We start from the raw sequence: 18,554 nt of genomic DNA on the forward strand, positions 1-18,554 counted from the left end.
AGATGATTGAGAACAATGCTAATGTTGAGCCAATACTAAAAACAATTCTTATCATTCCACACAATGGCGAGAGCCTCATAATTTTCTTCACGTGTTGGGTTGTGTCTTTGTGTCTTTCAATACAGCCGTAGCATGGGGAGGGGCCGCGGGGGGTCTGGGCCCCCGCACAAAATTTGACAGGCACGTTTAATTTGGTCAGCGGCCACGCTCTTCACGCTGCTCTTTGATTCAGTTCGATAAGAAGTTAAAATTATTTATTTATCGCTGTGGCTACATGGCCGGTAACCGGTCAAGGTTTTCAAAACCCTAAATGACCGGCAGTCCGGTATTTTCAATACATATGACTTATCTAAGAATCCCAACCAATCCAAACTATCATATGTCGAATAAGAAAAGTCAAGCTATCCTGAAATGCTTTATAGATCTCAAGTCTAGCGTTTGGTTTAAGCTGGGCTCAGAAAACGAAACCATGTTTTGTGACACTTAGAACTTTTTCCAGCTTCCTCTTTCCTCTTTCCTCTTTCCTCTTTTCTCTTTCCCCTTTCCCTTTCCCATTTCCCGACTTAATATCTAGGAAAGATCGAAGAGATTCTGCTATCAGGGTAGACTGCCATCTGCGAAGAAGAATGAAAACGGTGAAGAGACAACATCTGGCATACAAGCCAATTCAAGCATTAAAACCACAGGACAAGAACCTGGTTTACTGGCACCGGCGGATCTGGCCTTAGAACTTCAACTTTCCCCAAAAAATCTTTGGAAACAATACAACATGAAAACAGAATGCAGTTGTTTGGAAAAGTCACCCCAAACAATGTGCCTAGCCGAGTTCATCTTTGCTCTCCACGCCGAATCAAACATCCATGTCACACAATGCTGACAAGTTGTAGTAATAAACCTTTTCATAAGAAGCGTACAACTTTGAAGTAAAATATCCGATCAATGATTTCGATCAATGATTTCGGAAGGCTCAAAATGCTATTTCAGAGACCCTATATTTCAAAATCTTCCGAGGAGCATGCGCCCGGACCCCCCTAAACCCCTCGGCGCTTCCCCCTCCCCCCCCCCCCCCCCCCTATAAATCTAACCTTGCGAAGGCACTGCAATGCATGCGGGTAATGTTGTCTCACGACTTGTAGTTCCTTGTATTCCTTTGACTGTTTGTTTACTACCTGAGCATACTTTCGGAATTTCTGGACTGGTGGGATGATACACCTGGGGAAATCGTTCTCTTATTACTCTTATAAGTCCGCCTACGGTCAGACCGAACTAAATAGTTCTGTCCTAGCTTATTTTCTGACAATCGCACTTCCAATCCATTGTCGGTGGGAAATAAGCATATTTTCAGTAATGAAACTCTTGGTCCGTCTCCAAAGGGGTGTAAATAAATAGGCAAATGTGGAAATTACAATTTTTGCCCCAGATTTAATCCTCATTTTTTTTTTCTGTTTCAACGGTTTATTTACTATTTCAAATTGTCCAAGCAAGATCATTTTCTTCATCATTCTATTTTAATTTCTCAAATAAACAGATTTCACTCGTACAGATCTCAGTGGTAATAAATAATATTTTAAATAATAACAATAAATATAATTCTTCTTTATGTAAATTCCTCACGCAATGGTGAATGAATTTTAAATAATATAAATAAGTAATATGTTGTATAAAAAATATTTCTTGCCAGAAGAAAAAGTATATTGTTAAATTTCGTTACCTTAAAATTTTTAACTATTTCTTAAACTCACTATAGGCTATATCTTATATGACCGTCGTAATTTGCATATTTTGGGATAAGCTAGGTGCACTGCAAATAGCAATGGACATCATTTTATGGATCATAAACAAATGCCACTGGCAGTTCCACTAAAGTCCATTTCCAGACAGTTTGTCCTGTTGAGACGTCACATCTCTGCACCAGTCCCCTGTGATAATATAACACTGAACGGCAGTAATGAGGACAATCAGGACACACAGCTTTGGACAGGAACCGTGGGACACGATCTGGGTTGTCATCTTGGGCCCAGCTCCAGGGGCACTTTGAGGTGCCTGGCGTTTGCACGGTGACGTCGCGGCTGACACGGCGGGGATTCGCGGTTGCAGGTGACTGCGGCGTGGTGAACGGTTTCTCGACGAAAAGAAAATGTCGTCGCAGACGCATGAGCGTTTTTTGTGGTTTTTGGCGAAATTCAGGGCAAGTCAATTCAAGAGACAGAGAAATGACACCTGCAAACACTGCCAGAGCGAAAAGCTGAAAAAAGTAAACACATCAATTGGTTAAAACTCTTAATAAGTTACTGAATAGATATGGTTTTATTTTGAGAGACGTATCATTAAAGCAACATGTCTTTTTTTAGAAGCAAGCATATACAAAACGAGTGGATATTAATGCTTAGACCTTTCTAGATTAAGTGCTGCATGATAGATAGAAAAACATTCAGATGTCTATGACAAAAACATGCGCTAGCTTCAGATGTAGATGTCTCATAAAGCGGGTTATTTAAGAAGAGCCATATCGTCTCCATTATCCGAGAGTTCAGTCAAAACGGATTGAAGGGGATCTGATCCATCCTTTCTCAAAGATAAGCCAATCACGGACAAAGAGTCGTTAATACGTGTTTTCAACTGTAAACTCTAACTTCATGTCGTAACATGTTTTCAACTCCAAACTCTAACCTCCTCGTGAGAAGGCTAGTTATACTAGCACTTTTCAAAATCCTGAATAAAATAAGCAGCTGAATAAGGTGCCTTTTCAGGCTCAAAGCTCACCTTTTTACAAAGCAGCATGGTTAATTTATCTTCGGTCAGTTCAACTTGTTGTAAGAATGCTGTTGGTGTGTGAAGAAGACTCAACTCTATACTCCAGACACTAAAGAGACCCATTTTATATACTTTTATTTCCTCTAATGTAATTTCACAAAGTACCGGACAATCTCTTTTTACTTCAGAAAAGGTGTTTCCCCTTGTCGGTTTACAACCAAGGTTTCGACTGTTTGCTTTTTCCTCCACTTCTGGCCCGCCGAGCTAAGTGATTTTCCCGTCGCAAGTTCAAGTTTAATGGTGGTAAACGCGATCACCAACTCTTGCTAATCATAATCGGATTTTCCGGCCTAGGAGTACCTAAGGCATTGCTTAGGTATTTGTTTGTGTGCCACGTCTGGCTAAACATCATTGAGCTGAAAAATTATAGTTATAAAGTGAGAGGATTCTCTTTGTAAATTAGAAACAAGAATCACTCGACCGACTCAGTTGCCACTGAATTTTCAGGAAGATGCGTACTTAGCACCGTTAAAACATTTGCTATATTGTTTTTACGTAAACCAATTGTATTGAAACCGCAGATTACGCAAGTAAAACTCTTTTACTGAAAGTAAACTAGGACACCTTTTTTAAATATTTGGTTTTACTTTTAAATGTTATTTATTTATTTATTTTTTTATTTGCCAAGGCGAGCTGTTGATTCCAAGAGAGAATACTATTATTCTTCCTTGTTGATTCCTAATAATTTTTATGGTTAATGTTAAATAAAAGACGATGCCTTAATGAAGCATAGATGACTCTTAAAATTTGCTCGAGATCGATCGATCGATTGATTGAATATTTACTGTATATTTAGCACGCTCTTTTGCCCAAGCAAGTTTCCACTGGAGAAGACGCTTCAGTTCAAAAATGCGACACACGAAATGTAAACACGAATCAGTTTTTTAAAAATGTTTATTCCTATACAAGTTTGTTGATAGTTCATGATCATCATTAAAACGTCATTGAGTGAGTTATTACCTTAAACCCTATATACGTCAGGTGAAGTAACTTTTGACGTCAGTGTAGTTGTTTGGACTCAAATTCTCTGCCCAACCGGAAGGTAAACATGGAAATCAGTACCACTTTGCATTTCCGACCCAAAAATATTTCTTATTGAAACAACGAACAGAAAATCAAAACTGCACATGTAGGCGAAAAGTGTATTATGCTCAATGTACTGTATTGTTTGTTACTTAATCAAAGCATCATTAAGGCACATCAAAGTTGTCAAATTAAAACTGACTAAACATTTCAGTACGACATCTGCGACATCATCTTACCGTGAGACCACAAGTAACTCGATCGAAGGACTAGGATTTCAGAATCAGTACGTGCTTTTTGGTTCCTAACAAGAGCCATTATGGCTCTTGGTTCCTAAGAGTTACTAAATTCGTAGTGAGGCCAATCTCGACAGTCTGGCGCAGTAAATATCGAATAAATGAGATGTGACCCGCGTTACAATTTACTAATACAACTAAATTGAAATACTAAAAGCATGAAGAACTCGTTAAATCATGGCAAAAAGTTTTTTCTCTCGTCACGAGAAAGAAAAATTTGGGTTGAAAGGCACGCTATTGCAACACCACTGTAAATATAGTAAAAAATATTCCAGTGAACTGCATGGTTGATTAAACTGCATGTAATTTTTTTTTCAAGTAACGATCAGTAACTGAAACGTCCTGACACACTCACACAAAAGACAATTAAACGGAATGCAAACCGGAACCGGAACTCTGTTATGCGTACGTCTGACGAGTAACTACGTATTAGTAGTTTTCTGCAGTTCTTAACCGGGACTAATACGTCCGAGTACTGCCAATTGCATCGGATACAACCCGGTACTGTTTCAGCTATATCGAGCTATATCGAATTCGGAAAATGACGAAATTTTGTAAAATAGGAGGCGGGGAGTTTGTAAAACAAGTCTATGAGAGCATCTTGACGACGGAAATGAAGTCATGGTGGGGCAATTTGTTTTTCTCTGTCTCTGCTGCGCTTTCTTTGACAAATCTTCGTCAAAATTGGACGTGCAAAGCTTTCAATGCTAACGTAAAACAAAAAAACAAATAGACAACAATTTTGCATTGCTTGGCTGCACTTAATGTTCAACACCAGGAGCCTATGACCAGCATTATATAGTGAAACCACTTGCTGGCGTCCCGAGGTTCCACTTGTTTAAACATTTTGACGTCATTTCTCTAGTCTCAAAGCGTGTAGACAATGAAAAATTGTCGTCGAGCCTTGTAAATATAGTAAATAATAGTGATGATGATAATTATAATGATTAATTCTAATATTGTGCAAATTAACAGGTGCTTATGGTCCATATAAGCAGTTGAGTATCACGTGTAAATTCATAAAAAACTAACCTAGCACAAAACACTGTGAAAAGTAAAACTCCTACAAACATATTCGTTGATCGATTGCCGTTCGCTTTCTTCTCCTGCTTCATGTTCATGGTTGCCTGTATGTATTAGTGTCCATGAGTAAATTCCGTATCAAGATTAATTTTTGTAAATTAGTCAATCAATGTTTTTAAAATCTTAACTGGTTTATTTAATTTCCAACTGCACTTCCAGTATCGACTGGACCCCGTGAGTGGTAAAAGTCAACTAATATAGCGCACGGGTGGCAGCTACTAAATAGCTCACGAGTGAGCAGGAATCGGTTGTTGCATAACATTAAGAGTCAGTGAAGAGTTTTTGTAACAAGCAAAAGGCACGACTAAATTAAACTCGCTGGAATCGCTCTGAAACGGCCCAAAATACTCATAACCTGCAATTAATAACGAAGGGACAAAGAAAGGAATTCTTCAGTATTTCTGTTACTATGGGTTCCGAAATAGTGATTGTTGAAATTGTTATACCCCGGCACGCAATAACTCTCGTGAACTTGGGCTACCTGTGGTTTCCATCCACGTGCTTCTCAATCCAAGGTCTTTGAAAATTCTATTTGACAATCAGACTGAAGAGACTACACAGACTACAACCAAAGATGTTTTCGTCTCTCTTCGCTTTGGTTTTGTTGCTCACGTTTTCCAGCCTTTTTGGGACGATCACTTTCGCTTACTTCTTCTTCACGTGCGTTTGCAGCAATTGCCAACCACAAAAAACAAAAAATCTCTCCTGACAGCGGGAAAAAGGAGCAATGGATCGTAGGTTCCTGTGCAGTCACGATAACAAAAGATATGCCACAGGTAAACCCATCCAAACAGATGTCACCGTCACACCAACAAGGTTGGCCGGCACTCTGCTCCACTGCGGACTCTTGGTTTGATCAGCGATATCAGACAGCTTTTCCTCGGTTGATTAGCTCTGAAACAACCAAACTCCATAATACGCGCATCCTTCTCAGTTTTGCTACACCGGAAAGACTTGGAAAGGTTGTTATTTGTAAAGATTGTGAAACGTCGTATGGTAGCACAAATCCGATCAGGCCCGACCAACGTCGTGAATATTGACCTTATCAGCATCACATGTGGGTTATGTACAATCATGCTCCGGTTTGTGCAAATCACAAGATATTCTCCTAATTCTGCTGTTTCACCCGGCCGGCCCGCTTGATAAGGCCTATTCTTATTACATAAGTCTCAAGCAAACCCAAAAACACAAGCACAATCACGAGAAATCTGGCTTCGTCTCAATCGCTGCGGTGAAAAAAGTAAACCACTTATTCTATGCTTATCTATGCTGTTATTTACTACTGATCAACCAGTAGGCGATTGAAAGGAATCTTTAAAAACCACATTGCACACTCAACGAAAGTTTATTAAGCTAGGTAGAAAGATAACTACTAGGGAGTCATGGCTGCATTTTCTGCGTTTCAAGCTATGCGGTTAATTCTCCTTGTCTCTGTCCTTTATGATGCTGTTGGAAAGAGTTGTCACTCCTCTTTTTCCTGCCTTGAAGATCAGGTTTGTTGCGATCATAAATGTATTTTCGGATCGGATTGTTTAGGTTCACTCTGCGCTCTTGATTCGGACTGTTCCGTCGGTCAAAGTTGCTGCAGCAATAAATGCAAAGTTGAACATACTCGAAAGTGAAGTTAAAACTATAGCTGTTAATAAACTGAACATCTTTATAATTTACTAGGTTTGATAAATGAATGGTAAAGCTTTGACTTGCCTCTATCTTTTTTGAGTTATCTTCCTTGCGACGTCTTAGCCCCCTCATAAGAACTCGAGGATACAAACAAGAAGAGTCCTAGCGAAAACCGATAAATTAAACTTCACGGTAAGTTTCGTTCTAGAAGTCTCGGATCTCGTTATTAGTAACTCTATCTTACACAAGGTTTCGCCAGAAATGGGTGAAATAGCGGTCGTTTCTATTTGCTACTTGCTATGAGACTTTTCCCTATAAAATCCCAATCAAGATTCTGATATTGGTTTCTGAGGGGTAAATATGCCACTTGCATAGTTCTTACGTTTATACAGTAATAGTCATAATTCTATAATCTGGTTGTTTGTCACGGTGATTTCTTAGAAAGACCCACGCTTTTACTATTCCCGGAAAAGGTAGCTACAAAAGGAGTGGTTACGCAGAGTGCATGCTGACGGTCGACATTTCACGGATGAATTAAGCTTTTAAAGATTTCTGTGGTTGATGACGAGAGAGCTTTTGTATTGTTCACCTCGTTAGCCTCTTCTTGTGTGTTCTTTCGCATGGCTTTTCAACGCGTATTTTAAATTAAACTTTTTCAGGTGAGTATTTAGTATGAAACTCATCTGCTAACAAGGCTGGACGACTGAAGAGCCTGGCGATGGCATATTTTATATTACGATTAGGTCCGAATACCGTCCTCCATAAAAACTCTGTCACTTGATGAGATAAGGAACTTCCTACCTAGAGGGTCTTTACGCACACCACGCGGCCACTCAATTAACCAGACCAAACGTCCAATCTCAGTTTTCGTTCGAAAGAATATGGAAAACTTTACAGAAATTGCCACTGAACTTGTAAGAATTTACAATCCGCTTAAAGGAAAGGAGTTTGAGGCGCATTACCGGGGAGAACGCAAGATGCCATTGAAAGGAACCATGAGGGATGTTTTAGAGATCGACGAAGGGAACCCTTTCGCCTCAACACTGGCAGAAATTTCAAGCACGGTCCGTCAAAAATACGGTACAAAAGTTTGGAAAGGAATCACTGGGCCTGAAGATAGCGAATACTTTGAAGATTATTGGCTATGGGTAGAGAGGTTGCGTCCAGCGCTGGAAGAAGGCAATAGTTACGTCTTCAAAATAGTGGAGTGCACTGTTTTTGAAGGCAGTGGCGAGTTCTTGTGCGGAATGAGCTTGAAGGCTACTATGATCAAACAGCCTTCTAGTTCTGAATAACTCTGTTCTATATACCTGTATATCGTAGATATATCTGGCTTGGGCTATGCTCATAGAAGAGGATTTTTGATATACATATATATCATTGTACGTGAGCTTCGCGTACTTTCATTCCTGAAACGACTAGTTTAAAGGATGACGAGAACATTAATTAGTCCACTGTAACTCTTTATAAGTTTATAGCAAGTGTGTTGGATTTACCGTTTGCTTTATCAATAGCGACACATCATCGATAGGAACATTGTGCATGGATCAATTCTAAATAAATGTCGTATTATCTTGCCTGGGGTATTGTTGTCCATTTGCCTCAGAAGTGAAATTTTGAGCGGTTTTGACGTGTTTTGAAGGCTTTTTAGTTCGCCTTTTACTGTGCCACAACAACAGATGATAATAATTGCGAGCGAAGAGCCAGTCCAATCTTTTTCTATGCTGCTCTCTTTATGAGCCTAAACAGGCAAGGCAACGGATATTTGAAATGTCAAGTTTCAAGTTATTACTCGTAAATAAAACTCCAAATGGATAATCACACGAATCAGTTTAAGATTCCTTGCGCAGTAATTTTCAAGATCTTTATAATTACAGAGGATTATAAACCACCGCAACATCAGACAGAACCACGAGTCCACAAATATTTACGCAAAAACTATGTAGTTGTTTCCAGGAAAAACCCACAAGGGGAGTTGTTACTTAGCGCGATAACTGAGTACCTGTTAAAAGGGCTTGGGCTGTCGCACCCAGGGGGCGCACCTAGGCGCACCGTTATAGCTACTAACAGGGTAACCTTAAAGCGATTCTTGCTGATCGTCACATCTTTCCTACATTGGCTGATCTCCTCAGCTTTCCTACATAGTATATACTAATGAGGAGACTATTTCTCAAGAAACTTCGTGTCATGATATTAAGGACAACAACGTAACTCGCCACATGGTAAGTTTCATCGATTTTTATTACTATTTTTTAGCAAATTTCTAGACCTTAACTTCGCCCCATATGTCCTCTATATTTACTCACGTTATGAAACCCGTAGGTGACATACACAGTGAGCCTGGGTGACCTGTGTTCCAAGATGCCGATTTAGACGCGACGGTACGATGTAGCACGTATACAGTCGTGTAACAATTCACCCTTCAACTTTTGACATTGAACGGTCTAAGAAACTCATTGTCCGAAACGAGGGAAGATATATCTTAGTATATCTTGGAAAAGTCGGGAAAGGTTTCTTACGTTTGTATTGGGGGAGAGGGGGGGGGGGGGGGGAGGGGAGGGCACAAACTTGAAAATCTGCGGAACATCCTGGAAACTACCCTTCCCCTAACCGATATTTTGCCCAGGCCAAAGTTAGTTTTAATGTCGGTTGGGTTAGGGGAGGGGTGGGTGGGCAGTTCCCCATATAGTATACTGATCCACAGGCAAATTTCGCAACTTTGAAAAGCCAACAGTCATAACACATCACGGCTCGCCTTCTAATAGTGTTGGTAGATTTTCATTAACTGGTCAACGTTAAAAGTTGAAAAAACACAGGAAGCTCTGTCTCAAACATGTCTGAAACCCTCCAACATACGACACGTAGTTACATAGCCCGCGAACAGTACAACCGTCCCTCCTTGTTAGAGGCGAAGTAGTTAGCTACCTCGTTCCCAGCGATTTTTGCTGGAAAGACCAATAAATACCGGTATTCAGTAAAAAACTAACATACAAATAAAACTGTCTTTATATCGTTTATTCAGAGTGAAATACAAGATGCATTGTACAAGATACATTATTCAACCATCTACGTCCAGGAATATAGATTAAATGCTTAGAACAAACACAACAAAGCATGAATGCCCCTGGAGACATAATTAGATCACAGGACACACTATAATACTAAATACCAAACTCTGTAACCGAACCTGTTTTAAACTTTTGGTACTGTTTCATCAGGGTTCGTACTACTTAAAGATTATGAAATTCCAGGAGTTTTCCAGGAGCTTTCCAGGGTACAAACAAAAAAATCCAGGACCCCAAAGTTGTAAATTTCACATCAATTTTCTTTAAAACAAATTACTCACCAAAAACAAGGACCAAAAAAGTATTTTTTAAACCTACAACTAAGATTAATAGATAAATTCAAGGCGTTTGCCAGGAATTGATGCCAAAATTGAATTTTCAAGGAGTTTTCCAGGGTGATGGAAAAAAATTTCCAAAATCCAGGAGTTTTCTAGGAATTCCAGGAGTAGTGGGAACCCTGTTTAATATGCTGTACATGGAAGATCTACAAATTATTTGTAAGTCTGTTGATGAAATCCCAAAGTGTGAAAGATACTAAGCAGTAACTTTCCACGGACGGGGCTGTTAACTGTGCCTTTTGAGGCGGCTCTAACAGAGCTCCTAGGTTCAATAGACCATTACAGTTGTGGGCTTCATGCCCAGCTTCTCAGTGAACGTGGGGTTGAGGTTGACCTTCTTTTGATACAAACTTCCTTCCTTCTCTCACGGAAGTTATGCTTAAAAAATGCTAGTCATCATAAGAACAAAATGATTTACAGAATAAGAAGGGTTGTATGATAAAAAAAAAAACTCAACTCCAGCCTCATTATCACCTGTAACTGTAAAAGGGGCTATTCCCACCGAAGCCTCTACACTTCATAGCACATGAATTTTCAATATCTTCTGTTCCAACATTTGACAATGGAATTGATTAAGTAGCTTCCAAGGTCACTTGATCTCAAGTTCGAGTCTGTTTTATTGGCTACTGAAAGTATTTTTCTGAGCCTGTGTGAAGACATCACCTGCTTGCTAAATATTTTCCTAAATTTTAGGTAGTTATGCCACCAATTTTTAAAGCAATCTGTGAATATTATCCTAATCATTATGTGTCAGATAGTGTTATATTTTTTTGTTATTAGTATCATATGACAGGGGCTACAAATTCATCCCACTTTTTAAAGGACATTGCTCCTTTATGAGTTAAAAGTGATATTGCTTGTTTTGCCGCTCACTTGAGCACTTTAATTTATTGTCATGCAACAATTTTTCTTGTCAGTTCTGATTAATGGCAGATTCAAAAGAGGGGTCTTCCATTTTGCACAATGGATATTGCAACCCTGACATAACAAAAATTCTAGTGCTACAAGCTGCTCACATGGATGGAAAAGTGAGAAAAATCAATCTACAATACTGCATAAAAAGTTGCACAAATTTGTTGCCCACATTGCCCAGCAGCCTTAATTATATGATTTCGCCTCATGTGAGCTTGGAAAATGCAAGACAGTCTTGGATTCTAGATTCCAGTTATTGGATTCTGAATGTTTTCTCAGCGAAACGTGGATACTAAAATTCCAATCAATAGTAGGATTCTGGATTCCTTGAGCTGTATTCCGGATATTTCCGGATCCTGAATTCCACAGCAAAAATCTGCTAGATTCCAGAAATATAAAAGCAAAAAATTTCCCTCATTCCGGAATCAGGATGGGGTGATAGATTGGAAGCTGCATTTTTTAGAGTTTAGGCTGGTAGAAACTCACCTTTCCACCCAAACAACCAAGCGAGAGAAGTGAATGGGTGGGTGAAAACCTACAAGTCACAACAGCTTGCTTGTGACTTATAAGTGTTTTTAAATCACACAGTTCTGATGGTGTACTATGAACACAAGAAGATAGTTCATCACACTCAGGACTAAAACTTAGGATTCTTGCAGAATTACCAAATGGCGAGCATATGATTCGTCCGTCATGGTTGAAGCAGTGTTCTTTTATATAGCCTTTGGCAACATTGGGTTCTTGTATGCTGTGAGTGAGGCGCCGCGGAGGAGAAATGTTCTCTTCACCTGAAACGAAGAGAGATTGAATAGTGAATATGGTCAAACCTTCACGTGTAACTGTCGTGGTTCAGTTTAACCTCTATTTACATTTTACTATCAGTCCCTGGGAGGGTATTCAATTTTTCAAATTTATTGACAGTAATAATTATTAGTAGTACACTACCAAGAAAGATTTTAAATAAATAAATAAAAAATAAATAAATAAAAATTTTCTTTGCTTTGGGCTTCAATGTATGTGATAGTGTAAGAGACAAAGGATAATAAAAATCAAACAAAATTTTCCGGTATGCAAAATACAAGTCTCCCTCACATGTATGTTTCTGCTTGTAAACTTTGACCGGTTTTGCTAAAAGCAGGCCCACAGCCCACAGCCCATGGCAGCACAGCAGCATGAACACCTAACAGCCAAGCGTTCCATTTTTGATTTTCAAAAGGACAGAAACCCAATGTCATTTCCAGAGTTTGTATTACCATTGTCCTGTGGAATGGGCCATGGGTCCCCATTGCACATGTTCCACTGGACAAGGGTAATGCAGACTCTAGGAACAAGATAAAGTCCTGTGCATGCAAGGATATGCATCTGGTATGGGTGTGCATAGGTTGCTATGCTAATATTAAACATGATTTAAAACATATAGATCATACTGAAACAACCAATGGTTCATAAGAATTGGCACGAAGAGTAAATTAAAAAAAAAAGAAAATGTATTCATGTGCTGTTCCTGAATGAAAAAGCTTAAATTTCATGATGTCCATGTTCTGTTCAAAAACTCTAACTTTTGCTTTAGAATGTTTGAAATGCATTCTAAGAGGCACAGATTTCAAAATTTTTCCCATAGGCAGGCCCCGGGACCCCCCCTTTTTTCCATCTCTGCCTACTCCAAAGCTTTTGCCACCTAGTGTAGTAACTTACCATCCCTTTCCTCAGCTATGTCCTGAATATCATGAAGCACAGTCCACTCATTCCTTGATTTCTTGCAGGTGTATCGAGCCAGTGTACACCATCCTTGTGGGTGTACCTCCACTGATGATATACACCATGGGGTACACTCTTCAGGAAAATCTTGAATAACCTCCAATGCATTTCTTCCCTTACTTGGCCATCGATGGCTTGCAAAGCTAACAAGGGAAGAATCTGTTGCATCCCAGTGGGGATACTCATCACCTTTAATGTCAAATTGCAGATAGTCGAGATCCAAGTTATGCACCACTAGTAAATTACCGGGAATAGATGACATAATCATTTTGGAACCGCCCGGGCACATTTTCATGCGAATTAAATTGGAAAATTGGAAAATAACACGGCTATTGACTCGTCCCTCATTTGAGTATCCATTGATATCCCATGTTCTGATTGTGTCATCAAAAGCTGACGTCACCAGCAGACCAGACGGTCGATGAAACTCAATGCTTTTAACCCAATTTGAGTGGCCCTCTAAACTAAGCATTTTGCTTTTGAGGTTCCTGGAGTCCCATAAAGCTACAGTAGTGTCATCAGAGCATGTAACAAAGGTCCTACTGTCCAAGAATCGAACACAATTAACGCAATCGACATGAGCGTTCCGTAAGGTTTTAATCAGCTTGTGAGTCAGCGGATCAAACATAAGAAGGCTACGTCTTTCGCAAGCTGCCACAAGAAGTTTACCAAAGGGAGAAAATTCTAGGTTGAAAATCGCTCCGTGCCCAACGTTATTTGGGTCATCTTCAGGGTCCACGATGTTTTTCAGCGAGAAATGTCTGTACAATTTGGAGGAGAAGGTATCGTTCTTCGGTGCACTTCGCATTCCGTGAACTTCGCGATGTGTGAGGTACGACAGCGATGTCCATCGTTTGGAACTATTGCAGCTTGCCTTGTTAGTGACGGCTGTATCGGGCTTTGACTCTCCCATTAAAGACGATAAGAAATTTTCTACCTCTTTCGCCTACCTTTTTGTGTCAAAACAAATAAAATGTATTTTTCCGAGAAAGTGTTGAGAAAGTGAAAGACTGGGACGATTTTAACTCCTTACCAGTTTCTCCCTTACAGAATGAAAACGAGGTAGAGATGGTTGACGGGGCCGAATATCAGACAGAAAAATCAGTAAAACTTTTAGATCGAATTAATCAATAGAGTCAAAATAATAAAATTTATTGAAATAAAGTACAAATAATAATAATAGCTGGTTGTTGTTTTCTCCCAGCACCATTTGAACAATATAAACTTAAGAACACAGAATGTTTAATTAAGGTAAAAAAACCACTGCAAAAACCACGTCATACCACGTCATATTATGTAATTTCCGGTCATTATTTTACTTCATATATATTTCTGTAAATTCGTGATATCTCAATAAACCTGATGAAGACTGGTATTGGCCAGTCGAAATATCGCAACTAAACTCTATTTCACGTTGTTTGATCAGTGCCTGCTAAAGTCTTCTTGACGTTTTCATTAAGAACACACTTGGGCCACACCTGATCAGATTACCCTAAAAATGACCAAAAAGAAAAAGAAAACAATAAAGGAAGGAAAAAAAAAACTCCTTTGAGGGTTAAATTTGAGACCCCTTTTTTAATACCCTTGCCTTATCCTCCTGGCCCAAAGGGCACCCAACGTCAATTTTCGGAAAATATCTGTTCAGAAGACGATTTGAGATCTAGAATTTTCGGAACATTTTTTGTAAAATTTCTTGCTTGCCTACCTCTCCTAGGATTTTCGAACATCTAAAAATTGGTGTAATTGCCCATTTTTAACGGATTTTTACCCTAAAAAGCTCACCTAGAATTTTCGGGGGCCATTTTTCTGGCTGAAATTTTCGAAAAAATAAGTTTTGATCCCTATGATTTTCGGATCTCGAGACTTTCAGCTAGGAAATCCGAACAAATGAAAAATTTTTAGGGGATATATGCCTATATCTACCGTTTAAAGACTGAAATACGTTTAACAATGCTACGTTTAAGTGGTTTTGAACTATATTCTCGTTGGGGTCCCCTGTAGCCCCAGTTGTTCAAAAGCTGGACAACGCTATCCACCGAATGAATCTTTGTCCAGTGGATAATGCAATATTATTAGTTTCTGTAACCAGTTATCTGCTGGATAGTGCTATCCAACGTTTGACAAACCGGGGCCTGGGTTCTGTACTCACTCGTATTTTGCCTATCGATGAAAACTGCCAGATCTGGGGATATAAAAATCACGTACTTTACAAGTTTTAACAGCATTCTTTAGATTCATATTGTTTTTCTCACTTGATAGGGATGGGTGACGGGAGCCTAATGGGCTCCTGATGGACGAGTACGATTGGGGTCTCTCCACAGTCACTGCTGGTCACAATGATCATGCTTACCTTGTACTCAGATCCCACTTTTCAGTGTAACACAGAGTGAGATCTAGGTACAAGATTAGGTGGCTATGTTATATAATCACTCGCCCTTCCAGCAAGCTTCTGGTGAAGTTTATAGCCCAGAACAGTTGTGCAGGCCTACCAACCCTTTTCACTAACATTTTCTTTAACATGGCAAATGTTGCTTGCCATGGACAACTGGGAAGGGTGGAAGGGGAGGTTATATACTAAAAAAAAATGCTATTTTCAAAAACCAGATTAACAGTCTAACTGATTATTACAGAAACTATACTTTATTTTTCTTTTTAAAGAGACCTGAGGTGAGGATACTACAACCATCATTATATTGCAACTCCTATTGAAAGAATATTATTTACAATAATATTTAATTGCTGTAGCTCAATCAAATAAAATACGGGGGTTTTCTGACAGTTATTCCATATTCACTCAGTGCTGGGGTCAAGTCTTCCATTGTCAGTGTGTATCTCTTGTCCTGCAAAGTAACATATACATGGGCTAATTAAAATGTCAATAGAATGGAGGGTTAAAGAAAAAGAGAAAATAATAATGATAATAATAATAATAATAATGATAATAAAAATAATAATAATAATAATAATAATAATAATATTAATAATAATAATAATAATAATAATAATAATAATAAAAGAATTATTATCTCACTTAAAAAAATATTAAATAGTAGGCAGGAGATTCGACAGCTAGGAAGTTCTTTTAGTTATTTTTAATATACCCTTTTGTTTCCTACAAAAGTAACAGAGGGTCATGCTCTTAGTAGCTAAGGTAAAATTCCCCAGCCACCAGCCCCTAGATTTCAAGTTGCTGGGGTATACGCAATTATTGCATATACCCAGCAACTTGAAGTCTTCGTGACAGCCATATAAAACATTATTATTGCATCATTGAAATAAGGCTGTGTTTCTTGAAGTGGTAGTACTGGACTTGTATTCAGTATGAGCTCATCAGGCAAAGGAATCTTTCAAATGAATTGTTGTTGAAAATTAAAACTGACTTACTTTGCCTGATTTTCTAGAACTTTGCCCGGAACCTCTCATCTTGCAGTGTTGAAGGGCATCATTTGCAATGTCTGATACAAACTTTTGAGCAGCAAGGGAAATCATTCTCACTCTACAGAGAAGGGAAATAAAAAACCACAATAATAATATATTACATTAGAGATGTGTAATGCTGTAATAATGATAATGACTGTATTGATTTTTAGCTTTCTGTAGAAACAATGTACGTAATTTGTTTGTGAGTTTCCAAGGACCACCTTGTTACAACTCTTTAGTAAATGAGCTCAAAGATTCTACTTCTCTCTCCTCATTCAAATCTAAACTTCGTAAATATTTCTATGAGAATCATTAATAATAAACCTTGTAAATAGTTATTGTTTTCTTCATAGCTTTCCATTATTTACGTTGTACGTTTGTTACTATAATTATAACTATTTATATTAGTTATTTACTTTTTATCAATGTCATTTAATTACTCAATATATGCTCAATCCTGGCCTTAACTTATACTTTTATACTGTGAGGGAGCCCAATATCTAGAGCCGTATATGCTTCTGTTCATTTCTGTATTCTTACATTCTTTTTTTTTGTGATGATAAAAAAAAAACTGAAACTGAAACTTATTACTCCTTAAAATCAACACTGTTAACACTTACAAAATTTATAAGACAGAACTCATAACTTACACTCTTGGATCTGTTGTGTCAAATCCTGACCGGTTTAAATAAAATGCTGTAACCGTATCTGGTATCTGAGGGTGTAAGATAAGTCTGTTTAGCACACTCAGTAGCTAAAATTAACAATGGAAGGGCTTAGGAGAAAGCTAACTGAACAGCACAGTCAAAATGTTTTAAGGTAGAAGGCAGGATAACTGGTTGGAGTACACTGTCCATGTGTAGCAGGGGGCAAAGGCCTTAACTTTTAAGGTTATTCTTTAATATTATAAAACCTAAGTGTTGAGTAAGAGGCAAGCACTTCACTGACTCAAATGGCAGTTTCGCCTGGCTGAAAAGCAAACTGCTCTGAAAAATTTTCTTGCTGATCACACACTGAATAGCAGGTACAGTGCAAGCCAGAATTAAACAAAGAACGCAGGCACGATGCAGACGCATGGATGCATCAGCTCAGACGCATCGACACGTACATGCATCAGACCAAGGCATCAGGAAGGGAAAGATTTTTCTTTAGTTATGCATTATAACAGCTTCGCTTCATGTGGCATTGTTATGATAAACAAAACAAACTCTCAGGTTTGAGGTAGCTCAATAACGAAGGACATAAATCGAGATAAATTCTTCGACGTGGGTTCTGCTCATTAAGCATTCACACGCCAGAAGAACACCAGCCATTTTTAGAGACTTGCAAATAAGAGCCTACATTTTATTAAACAGCAATGAAATCCGCCTTAAAGAAATTGTTGTAAGAGAATATTAGTTTATTGTATGTTTACGCTTAATGCTGGCGTGTAAAATATTACTACTAACCTGATGACGAATAAACGTCTTCATTGTATGATACAGAATATGGGTTGCTTACTCTTTTTTAGATTTCTGCACTGACCCATACACTACAAAGCATTACTTTCACAATAATTATAATCAACCCCTGTTTTGTGAACGCTATCGAGACTATCAGTAAGTACCCTAGATAGCTGGAGTCCATACAGAAATTTTTTTTTTGCCAGGGATTTAACAGATTATTGGGGTCCCGTAACAGCGAAGTTTCTGCCAGTTTTACTTGGAAACTTTATGGACAGCTGATGTATGGTGCTTAAAGTATATCTTGCAAAGTCAAATGTATATCCATTTTGAGGGGAAAATTATCCCATACACCATGCATTGCATTTGTGCATTTAAAACATTAATGGCTTTGCATTGCTTCAGCTCCTAATAACCTAAACACGACCATGAGCGCACCTTAACTTAATAGGACAATGTACAGGTAACAACAGGGAACGAAACCAGATTAGAAAATAAATAAAAACAATAATAATAAACTTATTATAAGCTTAATTTACCGTCGGCGTGTAGTCTTCCAGTTGTGTTAAAAATTCCCCCAGAGATGCTCCAGCGTGCCTGACCTTTGTGTCTACATTAGATGACGCTGCTGTATTTGTGTTAGAAACCGTAGATTGAGCCGCTTGTGGCTGGCTACTGGCTGCACTCACTTTGCTTTGAGCAGAGGTCGCGACTGAAGCATTTGTTTGTGATCCTGAACCGTCCGCCATCTTTGTTACTGCCCTTTTAAGCATGCGCTAACAT

The 18,554-nt window shown here is 38.6% G+C and overlaps 2 protein-coding genes across 2 annotated transcripts; both read right to left on the reverse strand.

The window, feature by feature from the left end:
* Positions 1 to 11,595: 11,595 nt before the first annotated feature.
* On the reverse strand, positions 11,596 to 13,881 carry LOC140934281 (DDB1- and CUL4-associated factor 10-like). Its single transcript, XM_073383939.1, has 2 exons — positions 12,847 to 13,881; positions 11,596 to 11,939 (listed from the first exon to the last, which is right to left on the reverse strand). Exons 1-2 carry the CDS (start codon positions 13,820 to 13,822, stop codon positions 11,611 to 11,613), a joined length of 1,305 nt encoding a protein of 434 aa, XP_073240040.1. The 5' UTR covers positions 13,823 to 13,881; the 3' UTR covers positions 11,596 to 11,610.
* Positions 13,882 to 15,530: 1,649 nt separating this feature from the next.
* On the reverse strand, positions 15,531 to 18,552 carry LOC140942934 (transcription initiation factor TFIID subunit 10-like). Its single transcript, XM_073391957.1, has 4 exons — positions 18,311 to 18,552; positions 16,980 to 17,044; positions 16,294 to 16,405; positions 15,531 to 15,749 (listed from the first exon to the last, which is right to left on the reverse strand). Exons 1-4 carry the CDS (start codon positions 18,542 to 18,544, stop codon positions 15,660 to 15,662), a joined length of 501 nt encoding a protein of 166 aa, XP_073248058.1. The 5' UTR covers positions 18,545 to 18,552; the 3' UTR covers positions 15,531 to 15,659.
* Between the last annotated feature and the right edge of the window lie 2 nt (positions 18,553 to 18,554).

Source organism: Porites lutea, chromosome 1, assembly GCF_958299795.1.
Source record: "Porites lutea chromosome 1, jaPorLute2.1, whole genome shotgun sequence".
Lineage (NCBI taxonomy): Eukaryota > Metazoa > Cnidaria > Anthozoa > Scleractinia > Poritidae > Porites > Porites lutea.